The sequence below is a fragment of the Haliotis rufescens genome, unplaced genomic scaffold, assembly GCF_023055435.1.
Source record: "Haliotis rufescens isolate VD_foot unplaced genomic scaffold, xgHalRufe1.0.p SCAF_63, whole genome shotgun sequence".
Classification (NCBI taxonomy): domain Eukaryota; kingdom Metazoa; phylum Mollusca; class Gastropoda; order Lepetellida; family Haliotidae; genus Haliotis; species Haliotis rufescens.
In genome coordinates, this window is record NW_025964354.1 from 2,351,695 (window position 1) to 2,364,147 (window position 12,453).

The 12,453-nt window shown below is 41.5% G+C and overlaps 2 protein-coding genes across 2 annotated transcripts; both read right to left on the reverse strand.

The window, feature by feature from the left end:
- Window positions 1–273: 273 nt before the first annotated feature.
- On the reverse strand, window positions 274–4,187 carry LOC125375955. The gene is made up of 5 exons (XM_048387026.1): window positions 3,630–4,187; window positions 2,828–2,875; window positions 2,641–2,706; window positions 1,957–2,017; window positions 274–1,411 (listed from the first exon to the last, which is right to left on the reverse strand). The coding sequence occupies exons 1-5, from the start codon at window positions 3,958–3,960 to the stop codon at window positions 1,123–1,125; spliced, it is 795 nt and encodes a 264-aa protein (XP_048242983.1). The 5' UTR covers window positions 3,961–4,187; the 3' UTR covers window positions 274–1,122.
- A 482-nt stretch (window positions 4,188–4,669) lies between these two features.
- On the reverse strand, window positions 4,670–8,652 carry LOC125375959. The gene is made up of 5 exons (XM_048387035.1): window positions 8,335–8,652; window positions 7,266–7,601; window positions 6,453–6,500; window positions 5,409–5,735; window positions 4,670–5,017 (listed from the first exon to the last, which is right to left on the reverse strand). Exons 1-5 carry the CDS (start codon window positions 8,345–8,347, stop codon window positions 4,686–4,688), a joined length of 1,056 nt encoding a protein of 351 aa, XP_048242992.1. The 5' UTR covers window positions 8,348–8,652; the 3' UTR covers window positions 4,670–4,685.
- Between the last annotated feature and the right edge of the window lie 3,801 nt (window positions 8,653–12,453).

Sequence of the window (12,453 nt, forward strand, 5' to 3'; positions counted from 1 at the left end):
CTGGGAGTCAATTCTCGAAAATACGTTAATCATATTAATGAATATAAGGCTTCTTTGTACGTGACTTCGAGTGACTCATTTTAACGGCGCATCAGCATGACGTGGAAGGAAACCACGAGGCGATGCAGGTCTCACACTTTCCTCACTGTGGTGAAACCAACGAGCACGGATGTGGTGCAAACCTTAACAAATATTCATGGCGAGCCAAGATTTGTACACAGAATGACAGCATTCTGCCAAGGCTAAGAGACACAACTCTGCATAGGACATCACATAAGCCATGGTTACACCTTATCGACAGCGTTCTGTTGTTGTTCGGCATCTCTGTATGGGGGACCACTCCCACACTACATACATAACATAAGCCATGGTTACACCTTATCGACAACATTCTGTTGTTGTTCGGCATCTCTGTATGGGGCACCACTCAAATGCAACATACATAACATAAGCCATGGTTACACCTAATCGACAACGTTCTGTTGTTGTTCGGCATCTCTGTATGGGGCACCACTCCCATACTACATAATAACATAAGCCATGGTTACACCTTATCGACAAGGTTCTGTCGTTGTTTGGCATCTCTGTATGGGGGACAACTCCCATACTACATAATAACATAAGCCATGGTTCGACCTTATCGACAACGTTCTGTTGTTGTTCGGCCACTCTGTATGGGGTACCACTCCCATACTACATAATAACATAAGCCATGGTTACACCTTATCGACAACGTTCTGTTGTTGTTCGGCATCTCTGTATGGGGCACCACTCCCATACTACATAATAACATAAGCCATGGTTACACCTTATCGACAAGGTTATGTCATTGTTTGGCATCTCTGTATGGGGGACAACTCCCATACTACATAATAACATAAGCCATGGTTGCACCTTATCGACAACATTCTGTTGTTGTTCGGCACCTCTGTATGGGTACCACTCCCATACTACATAATAACATAAGCCATGGTTACACCTTATCGACAACGTTCTGTTGTTGTTTGGCATCTCTGTATGGGGGACCACTCCCATACTACATACAAAACATATAGGAACCATAACCTCAATACTATCAATTACTGAGACATACTATTGACCACCTTTTGCTTGGCCAACTCATCATAGTATACTAGATGTGTGACATTGCACGACGGTAACAGTTCCGTAGATATGTTCCTCCGTGTCACACGTCCGATCACTGTTCTCGTTCCGAGGCAGAGACATCATACTACAAGGAACAGCCGCCGTATGTATCCTCTGGACGGTCACACCATCCGGCGTATTTTGTCCTGCTCCAGCGCTGTCTGGTTGCCATGGTAGCTCATGTTCTTCTCCACTACACACGTCCGTGTTACTTCCTCCGTCGTCTTCATGCCGTGACCTCTTGCATTGAATACAGAAAGAACGCCTTCAACAGAAATGAGCAGTGATGTACAGACTGGTATTCTGGTACCAGATAGACAAACAAGGGAAACAGTAAAACATATTGTTCGTGTTACAATTTCAAATACAAAATATTTCAGCATAGGTGAGGTGAAATTGGGTTTACCGTCGCGTCCAAGATTTTTCACATATATGGCGACGTTCATGCACGTGTTTGTGTGGCTTCTTGTACTAGTCCGGACTGATACCTATTTATAGTGCTAGCTCACTGAGATACCATGCCGCATTTCAACCTGAATACTACCCGACTCAGACACAGTTTACTGACTCCGAACCAACCAGTCCTTGTTTTAGCCCCTTAATGCCGAGCGCCAGACAGGGTAACAACAAATGCCATCATTTAACGTCTTTTGGTATGACGCTGCCGGGGATCAAACCCCGGACCTTCCGCTCTCCGGACGGCTGCTCTACCACTGGACCACGGAAACGGTCTTTCAGTGTAGGAGTTACAGGTACTTATTCCGAATAGATGATCTCCAAAGAATACATGCGATCAAAGTGTGGTCTTACCGTTTGATAACAAATACAATGAGAACCGCTACCAGGATTCCTATAAGAGCGGCATATCCATCTGTGATATAAAAATATCATTTACTTTACATATACAATTAACTGGTCGTTGAGAAAATTCCAGTCGAGTGTTCACCACATGTTTGGCAGGGAGAACGTTTTCATGAGGCATTATAACCATGGCCTAAGCATATGCACTATAATATTGATATCAATATACCATTGCCAGTAGGTATGATTCTGGATAAAAAAGCGACAATGCCATTTCCATAATCATAAGAAATCATTCGAGTCCAATATACGATTGCGACTATATCATAAGCAAATGTTTATATAATCAGCATGTCAAATAGTGATGGTAGCAGATATTCGCGAAAAGGTAAGCGATGGTAGCACCGTCATAAACACATGCAAAGGAAGTCAGTTTGGCTTTGCTTGTCAATGATGAGACATATTTTGAAAAGTCCTCCACCTGTCTGCCATACCAATTGTAGAAAAGTTCACTTAGGTCTTGAATCACTTCATATAACCAAGTACATACTTAGCACTACGTATACTACCCGAAAAACGTATACTACCCGAGTATACACTGTATACAGAGTGACTATAAACTGCTCCTGTTTGCACTGTTTCTCCTGTTTCTGCACTACATATGACTATACACAAAGTCGAGTCTGTACTTACACAAACTAGGGGATGTCACATGGGCCTTTGAGTGTGGTTCTTGTGATGTCATTGATAGATACGTAGCTGAAAATGAATAGTACAGTCAACACAATACATGATTTACACAAAACACAGGTCACAGTATAAACTATTTGCCGAACGATGAATTGCAACCCCACTCTACACCAGTCACTTATATACTTACACTTACTCGGCGATGTCATAACTGGCTTTGTTGCAGTGGCGTCATGACCTGAAATGTATTGAATGCTATATACTAAGCTACACTATGCATCAATATATTACACTTCATATTTGTATACATTACAAAAACAAAACTCACAAAACACATATTACTAGTATATAACTATAACATTCAGAATGCATGCATTCAACAACTTGCATAAGACAAAAAAGTATGTACCTTAACAAAATACATCTTCTATTTATATCAACTTTTTCTAAGGGAATACATTCTTATGTTAAATATTTTGACATACTTCCATTGACACTATTGTGGTCACTGCCTAATGAAGAAGCCTACGTTATTTTCTATTTACATGATTTGTCTTTGCTGAGGGTGATAACTTTATGTTTACACAAACCTGAAACAATTTAATATCAAGTTTATGTGCCAAGGGCTAATTGAAAATTATTTCACTAGGGACACAAATGTCATATCAAATCGAAGTGAGTGCATTAATAGTCCATTTATTACCACATATATACTTTGAAGAGGAATCTGCATACGATAGGGTTTTCCTTCCATATTATGGCTTTTCACTGCCTAAGTTGCCTCTTACGTCCTACAGTATCTGTTTCGTCGAAAACTCGAAACTTGTTATTTTCTTGCATTAACTTTTCATCTTTATATTTGTGAACTGAATTACCTCTCAGAGTGATTAACGAAATACTCACTCACTCATTTTTATTTTGACAGTTAAGTAGCACAGCTGACGCAATACACATAACACCGGATTACAACTGTGAACGTAAGAGACACGTACGTGAGACAAACAGGTCGTGTATACACCGAGTCATGGAAATCTTGGTTGCACCTTTTTCCTCTCTCCTGCAGGTGTACCTTCCAGCATCAGCTAGTGTAACATTGTAGAGACGAAAGACATAGGTGCTGGTGTTACGGGAGGTAACAACCTCCACCATCCTGGTTCTGAGCCAGTACTCAGGAAGTATGTAGACCTTATTGGAATCCACTGCCATAAACTTATCCCCACTAGGTGTCATGATGTAGAATTCATATCGATAACGAGGCATCTTCCAGGCTACCATGGCATGATCACCTTCACGCACTTGTGTGTAGTTCGGGACTTTTTCCATCTTTGCTGTAAAACATCACAATTACACATACATAAGTTAACAGTGTGCATGTATGAGTGAAAGCGTACTGACATGAGCGCGGGTCTGTGTTTCATGTTCATGTGAAAGCGTAATGTGCATAGTGCTGAATCAGTTGCAATATTAGTGATATTGGGAGGCAATAAATACACATTTCAATTTTGTCATTACTATGGATGTGTACAGAGCTCTTTAAAAAATATAGAATACTTGATTATTATCGTTCTTTACTTCCTGGGGTGTATATAACCCAACCATTAACAGTCACACTACCATCTCCTCCAACTGGTTAGGGTGCTGTATGAACAGGATCACACTAGACTCCCAGGAGTCAACCTGCCGGACACCTGATTTGTATATTAATAAAACAAATTCAAATAAAGATAGTGTAATGTAAATGTTGTGTAAAGAAATGACATTCGTCTGTAACAGGGGGCTAAGATAGAAAGTCTCATCAAGTTAACACATGACTAGCTAGATACTGGCATGACTGTATGGATCATAAGTTGTAACAGAAGACATTTGTATGACCTTCGTCTGGAGATTACATCTATGTCTTGTTGTTATTACAATCTTATACTACTAGGTAAACTGTGGATTCTGCCCTCTGCCCCTAGAAGCATTTGTAATTAGGATGAATGAGTTGGTCATATGAACATGCATATTATACAACTTGACTACCTGCCTTTGATGTTGTAGTGGTTTAGTCACTTACAGTCTGTGGACATTGTAAATTCTTCACTCCAGTCAGTTTGAACATTCCATCTCACTAGTTCAGCTTTACACGTGTATCTCCCTCTGTCATCATCCTGTCCTACATCACTGACTATCAGAGCGCTCTTAAGGTAGAAGTAGTCTCCATGTAACTTCGAAACTGCCAAAGGATGTATTCCTATGTTTACATGTTCGACTTCATTCCGCCTCCAACTCCAAGTTACTAATGTATGTATGTACCCTTTCACGGCGACGTAACATGTCAGCGTGACATTTTTATCGGCTTCAACTGTCTGAGGGGCGACGATGTAGGCAACCGCAATATCTGTTCATAAATATAATGTATGGCTATTGGTAAAGGTACAATGCAAGGGTCGTTACAGGGACCTTAACTCATATTTGAGGACAACTATATAGCATACTCATCATTTCTAAATGAAAATATACACATGTCACAGAACATTTTTCAAACAAGTAATAAGACAAATGCGCTGGCAAATTGTATGTTCGATTGAGCATCAGGACATGAGAATACCTCTCGTGGCATGGTATTTGATAGATTATGGAAAAGGTATATTTTGATAATTTTTTGAGTGAATATCAAAAGCAGATGGCCAGTAGTTTTGATTTCAGAGAGCTTGTTTCAGCAACATTTGTCTCATTTATCTGTTATTTGTGCTTGGTTGATTGTACTCATGTTATTAAATAATACGCACATATTACAAATAGCCATTGACCACAGTCGTACACTCTTGACCCGGTAGAGCGTGGTGACCCTCTGTGACATCTGTACTCTTCATTGTCTGGCCAGTCCACATTATACAGCTGGAAGCTGAACACCCCAGATCCTGAGGAATTCATTCTCCCGGTGAATGTTGCTCTGGACTTGTATCTGTCAGTGACATTCACTTGATTATAGTCAGTTATGTGGAACAGAGATTTCGAAGATATCCGTCGCACTGTAAACTCTCTGAGTCCAGGTCGGGGTAATGTCCACGACAGAAAGGCTGTACTCCCGAGGCGAGCATATGCAGGCGACGCAGCTGAAATAATACAATACATGGTGAACACACATCCAGGAACAGGTAGCAGTAGTTACAGCAGTTCGGCAATGTGTAGCAGACCAAGAGAAGTTTACATGCATACATGCAGTGTGAACATTTGAAGTCTGCAGCAGTATGAACATTTGAAGCATTATACAGTGTACATATTCAAGCAGTATGCAGTGGGATCCTCTGAAGCATCACGCAGTGGGAACCTTTGAAGTATGACGCAGTGGGACCCTCTGAAGCATGGAGCAGCGGGAACCTTTGAAGCATGAAGCAGCGGGAACCTTTGAAGCATGACGCAGTGGGAACCTTTGAAGCATGAAGAAGCGGGAACCTTTCAATCATGAAGCAAGGGGAACTTTTGAAGCATGGAGCAGCGGGAACCTTTGAAGCATGAAGCAGCGAGAACCTTTCAAGCATGAAGCAGCGGGAACCTTTCAAGCATGAAGCAGTGGGAACCTTTCAAGCATGAATCAGTGGGAACCCTTCAAGCATGAAGCAGCGGGAACTGTATCTGCACTACATATGACAAGGTACACTATACACAAAGTCGGGTATGTTGACTTACATGAACTTGTGGATGTTACACGGGCCATGAATAGCACAGTCTACACGATACACGACTTACACTGAATACAGGTGACAGTATAATCTGTGTGCCGAACGATGAATTGCAACTTTTTCCACTCTACACCATTCTTATATACTTACACTTATTCGGCGATGTCATAACTGGCTTTGTTCCTGTGGCGTTATGACCTGAAATGTATTGAATGTTATATACTAAACTACACTATGCATCAATATATTACACTCCTTATTTTTATACATTACAAAAACAAAACTCACAAAACACATATTACTAGTATATAACTATAACATTAAGAATGCATGCATTCAACAACTCGCAAAAGCCAAAAAAATACGTACCTTAACAAAATACAGCCTATCTACTATTTATATCAACTTTTTCTAAGAGAATACATTCTTATGTTAAATATTTTGACATACTTCCATTGACACTATTGTAGTCACTGCCTAATGAATAAGCCTACGTTATTTTCTATTAACATGATTTGTCTTTGCTGAGGGTGATAACGTTATGTTTACACAAACCTGAAACAATTTAATATCAAGGTTTATGTGCCAAGGGCTAATTGAAAATTATTTCACTTGGGACACACATTTCATATCAAATCGAAGTGAGTACATTAATAGTCCATTTATTACCACATACGAGTATATACTTTGAAGAGGAATCTGCATACGATAGGGTTTTCCTTCCATATTTTGGCTTTTCACTGCCTAATTTGCTTTTTCGCCCTATAGTATCTGTTTCGTCGAAAACTCGACACTTGTTATTTTCTTGCGTTAACTTTTCATCTTTAAATTTGTGAACTGAATTACCTCTCAGAGTGATTAACGAAATACTCACTCACTCATTTTTAATTTGACAGTTACGTAGCACAGCTGACGCAATACACATAACACCGGATTACAACTGTGAACGTAAGAGACACGTACGTGAGACAAACAGGTCGTGTATACACCGAGTCATGGAGATCTTGGTTGCACCTTTTCCCTCTCTCCTGCAGGTGTACCTTCCAGCATCAGCTAGTGTAACATTGTAGAGACGAAAGACATAGATGCTGGTGTTACGGGAGGTAACAACCCCCACCATCCTGGTTCTGAGCCAGTACTTCGGAAGTATGTAGACCTTATTGGATTTCACAGCCATCAACTTATCCCCACTAGGTGTCATGATGTAGAATTCATATTGATAACGAGGCATCTTACAGGCTACCGTGGCATGATCACCTTCACGCACTTGTGTGTAGTTTGGGACTTTTTCCATCTTTGCTGTAAAACATCACAATTACACATACATAAGTTAACAGTGTGCATGTATGAGTTAAGGCGTACTGGCATGAGCGCGGGTCTGTGTTTTCATGTTCATGTGAAAGCGTAATGTGCATAGTGCTGAATCAGTTGCAATATTAGTGATATTGGGAGGCAATAAATACACATTTCAATTTTGTCATTACTATGGATTTGTACAGAGCTCTTTAAAAAATATAGAATACTTGATTATTATCGTTCTTTACTTCCTGGGGTGTATATAACCCAACCATTAACAGTCACACTACCATCTCCTCCAACTGGTTAGGGTGCTGTATGAACAGGATCACACTAGACTCCCAGGAGTCAACCTGCCGGACACCTGATTTGTATATTAATATTTGTATGTTTTTCAAATAAAGATAGTGTAATGTAAATGTAGTGTAAAGAAATGACATTCGTCTGTAACAGGGGGCTAAGATAGAAAGTCTCATCAAGTTAACACATGACTAGCTAGATACTGGCATGACTGTATGGATCATAAGTTGCAACAGAAGACATTTGTATGACCTTCGTCTGGAGATTACATCTATGTCTTGTTGTTATTACAATCTTATACTACTAGGTAAACTGTGGATTCTGCCCTCTGCCCTTAGAAGCATTTGTAATTAGGATGAACAAATGTGTCATATGAACATGCATATTATACAACTTGACTACCTGCCTTTGATATTGTAGTGGTTTAGTAACTTACAGTATGTGGACATTGTAAATTCTTCACTCCAGTCAGTTTGAACATTCCATCTCACTAGTTCAGCTTTACACGTGTATCTCCCTCTGTCATCATCCTGTCCTACATCACTGACTGTCAGAGCGCTCTTGTGGTAGAAGTAGTCTCCATGTAACTTGGAGACTGCCAAAGGATGTATTCCTATGTTTACCTGTTCGACTTCATTCCGCCTCCAACTCCAAGTTACTAATGTATGTATATACCCTTTCACGGCGACGTAACATGTCAGCGTGACAATTTTATCGGCTTCAACTGTCTGATGGGCGACGATGTAGGGATCAGCAATATCTGTTCATAAATATAATGTATGGCTATTGGTAAAGGTACAATGCAAGGGTCGTTACAGGGACCTTAACTCATATTTGAGGACAACTATATAGCATACTCATCATTTCTAAATGAAAATATACACATGTCACAGAACATTTTTCAAACAAGTAATAAGACAAATGCGCTGGCAAATTGTATGTTCGATTGAGCATCAGGACATGAGAATACCTCTCGTGGCATGGTATTTGATAGATTATGGAAAAGGTATATTTTGATGATTTTTTGAGTGAATATCAAAAGCAGATGGCCAGTAGTTTTGATTTCAGAGAACTTGTTTAAACTACATTTGTCTCTTTTCATCTACACATTGTTATTTGTGCTTGGTTGATTGTACTCATATTATTAAATCATACGCACATTTAACAACTAGCCGTTGACCACAGTTGTTCACTCTTGACCCGGGCGAGCCTGGTGACCCTCTGTGACATCTGTACTCTGCACTGTCTGGCCAGTCCACATTATACAGCTCGAAGCTGAACACCCCAGATCCTGATGAATTCATTCCCCCGGTGAATGCTGCTCTGGACTTGTATCTGTCAGTGACATTCACTTGATTGTAGTTAGTTATGTGGAACAGAGATTTCGAAGATAACCGTCGCACTGTAAACTCTCTGAGTCCAGGTCGGGGTAATGTCCATGACAGAAAGGCAGTACTCCCAAGGCGAGCATATGCAGGTGACGCAGCTGAAATAATACAATACATAAACAATAAACACACATCCAGGAACAGGTAGCAGTTGTAACAGCAGTTCAGCAATGTGTAGCAGACCAACAGAAGATTACATTCATACATGCAGTGTGAACATTTGAAGTCTGCAGCAGTATGAACATTTGAAGCATCATACAGTGTACATATTCAAGCAGTATGCAGTGGGATCCTCTGAAGCATCACGCCGTGGGAACCTTTGAAGCATGACGCAGTGGGACCATCTGAAGCATGAAGCAGCGGGAACCTTTGAAGCATGAAGCAGCGGGAACCTTTGAAGCATGACGCAGTGGGAACCTTTGAAGCATGAAGGAGCGGGAACCTTTCAATCATGAAGCAGCGGGATCCTTTGAAGCATGGAGCAGCGGGAACCTTTGAAGCATGAAGCAGCGAGAACCTTTCAAGCTTGAAGGAGCGGGAACCTTTCAATCATGAAGCAAGGGGAACCTTTGAAGCATGGAGCAGCGGGAACCTTTCAAGCATGAAGCAGCAAGAACCTTTCAAGCATGAAGCAGCGGGAACTTTTGAAGTATAGAGCAGCGTAACCTTTCAATCATGAAGCAGTGGGAACCCTTCAGGCATGAAGCAGCGAGAACATTTGAAGCATGAAGCAGCAGGGATCTTTCAAACATGAAGCAGAGGGAACCTTTCAAGCATGAAGCAGCGGGAACCTCTCAAGCTTGATGCAGCAGGAACCTTTCAAGCATGGTGCAGCGGGAACCTTTCAAGCATAATAGAGCGGGAACCCTTCAAGCATGAAGCAAGGGGAACCTTTCAAGCATGATGCAGCGGGAACCTTTCAAGCATGATGCAGTGGGAACCTTTCAATCATGAAGCAGTGGGAACCTTTCAATCATGAAGCAGTGGGAACCCTTCAAGCATGATGCAGCGAGAACATTTGAAGCATGAAGCAGCAGGGATCTTTCAAACATGAAGCAGCGAGAACCTTTCAAGCATGAAGCAGCGGGAACTTTTGAAGTATAAAGCAGCGGAACCTTTCAATCATGAAGCAGTGGGAACCTTTCAATCATGAAGCAGTGGGAACCCTTCAAGCATGAAGCAGCGATAACATTTGAAGCATGAAGCAGCAGGGATCTTTCAAACATGAAGCAGCGGGAACCTTTGAAGCATGAACCAGCGAGAACCTTTCAATCATAAAGCAGCGGAAACCTTTCAAGGTGAAGCAGAGGGAACCTTTCAAGCATGAAGCAGCGGGAACCTCTCAAGCTTGATGCAGCAGGAACCTTTCAAGCATGGTGCAGCGGGAACCTTTCAAGCATGATAGAGCGGGAACCCTTCAAGCATGAAGCAAGGGGAACCTTTCAAGCATGATGCAGCGGGAACCTTTCAAGCATGATGCAGCGGGAACCTTTCAAGCATGAAGCAGCGGGAACCTTTCAAGCATGATACAGCAGGAACCTTTCAAGCATGATGCAGCAGGAACCTTTCAAGCATGATGCAGCGGGAACCTTTCAAGCATGGTGCAATAGGAACTATTGAAACATGAAGCATGGGCGTATGTGAAAATGAGTTGATCTGAAAGTAAAGAAGAATTTGCTTTACATTCATTAGTTTTCGGGATATGTTCTTAACAAGTATAAGCTCTAAACTCTGTTAGAGTGAGTGAGTGAGTGAGTGAGTTGGGTTTAACGCCGCTTTTAACAGTTTTCAGGTTATATCACGGCGTGTCAGCTTGATGTGGGAGGAAAGCCCAAAGTGATGCAGGTCTCAGACGTTTACCACTTCGGTGAAACCCGCGAGCACGGGTATGGTGCTGACAAACCTAGAAACACAATCGGGGCGAACCGGGATTCGAACCCACACTCATAGGTTTCTGGCGTGCCCAAGGGACGCAACTCTGCACAGCGAATCGCGGCGCCTTAGTCGACTGGGCCACCCGTGCCCCTAAACTCTGTCAGACACAGCATTAAGCCTCTTTACATGTTAGACACATTGATCTGAGCTTCACACTTCAACACGTTTAAACCCAATAGTGATTATTGTTTGAATGAATATCTTTGTCAGTGCTTCAGGACTCTGTCCTTTGCTGATACATGTTAGAATATTAATATTTGAAAACTATCAAAGATGGTTCAACAACAACAGTCAATTCAATTTGTTTAATCATCTTTATTTAATATCACCACTGGATATAAACTACGCACTTGAGTCGGGTATTTTTGACTTCGAAACAAAATTATTTCCTCGTCGGAACAATGAACAGTGAATGTGTCTTCCTGGTTCATTTCCGTTAACATCTTCTGGTCACTGAAATGAAGTTGATATTCTAAATTGCAGAAAACAGCATACGCGGTGATCATTACTCTTTTAAAGAAAACGTTTACAGGAGTACTGCTGTGAGTGAGTAAGTGAGTATGGTTTTACGCCACTTTTAGCAATTTTCCAGCAATATCACGGCGGGGGCACCAGAAATGGGCTTCACACATTGTACCCATGTCGGGAATCGAACCCGGGTCTTCGGCGTGACGAGCGAACGCTCTAACCACTAGGCTACCCGACCGCCCCGAGTACTGCTGTGAAGACTTTAGGAAACGAACGCTTACTTTTGCGTGAACGTTCTGAGTGGCGGATGCTACAGGTAGAGCAGAAGCAGGACAAGCTTAACCTTGTCACGGACACCTGGCTTCATCGCTGATTTTCAGCGATCGATTCATATCATTTTCACCACTATTTAGCCTTTTGCGCCCAACGGAATCTGTTTCGGAAGAAATCGAGGTTGATTTTTCTCTGGCGTTGACGGTGTACATTTAACGAGATGTTTACTGGAACAAGTGTTTACTTCATTTACATAAACCATATTATTTGTTATTACTTTCAATAGATGAGCTGTCAGATAAGTTACATTGTTTTACTTAACTATATCGTTGACTCCTTAATGAGCAAAACAGCTAACATGACTGCGTGCTCCTTGTAATGACTTTAGAAAGTAGCGCTGTATGAATACAAAATCCTGTCGTGTGCCTGAATCAAGGGGACAGCAGTTTCAGCTTGCCATGCTGTGTGTAGTCACGATGGCCAGTCAGGAA

Excerpts from the sequence above, each read along its gene's own strand:
- LOC125375955 (XM_048387026.1), bottom strand. The coding sequence starts at position 3,960 with ATGGAAAAAGTCCCGAACTACACACAAGTGCGTGAAGGTGATCATGCC. Across the intron at positions 2,707-2,827 it reads TATGACATCGCCGAGTAAGT|CTACGTATCTATCAATGACA; the intron begins GTAAGTATATAA and ends ATTCATTTTCAG. Across the intron at positions 2,018-2,640 it reads TGTGACATCCCCTAGTTTGT|ATGGATATGCCGCTCTTATA; the intron begins GTAAGTACAGAC and ends TTTATATCACAG.
- LOC125375959 (XM_048387035.1), bottom strand. Across the intron at positions 6,501-7,265 it reads ACACGACCTGTTTGTCTCAC|GTCATAACGCCACAGGAACA; the intron begins GTACGTGTCTCT and ends AATACATTTCAG. Across the intron at positions 5,018-5,408 it reads TCAATGGCTATTTGTAATAT|ATATTGCGGTTGCCTACATC; the intron begins GTGCGTATTATT and ends ATTTATGAACAG.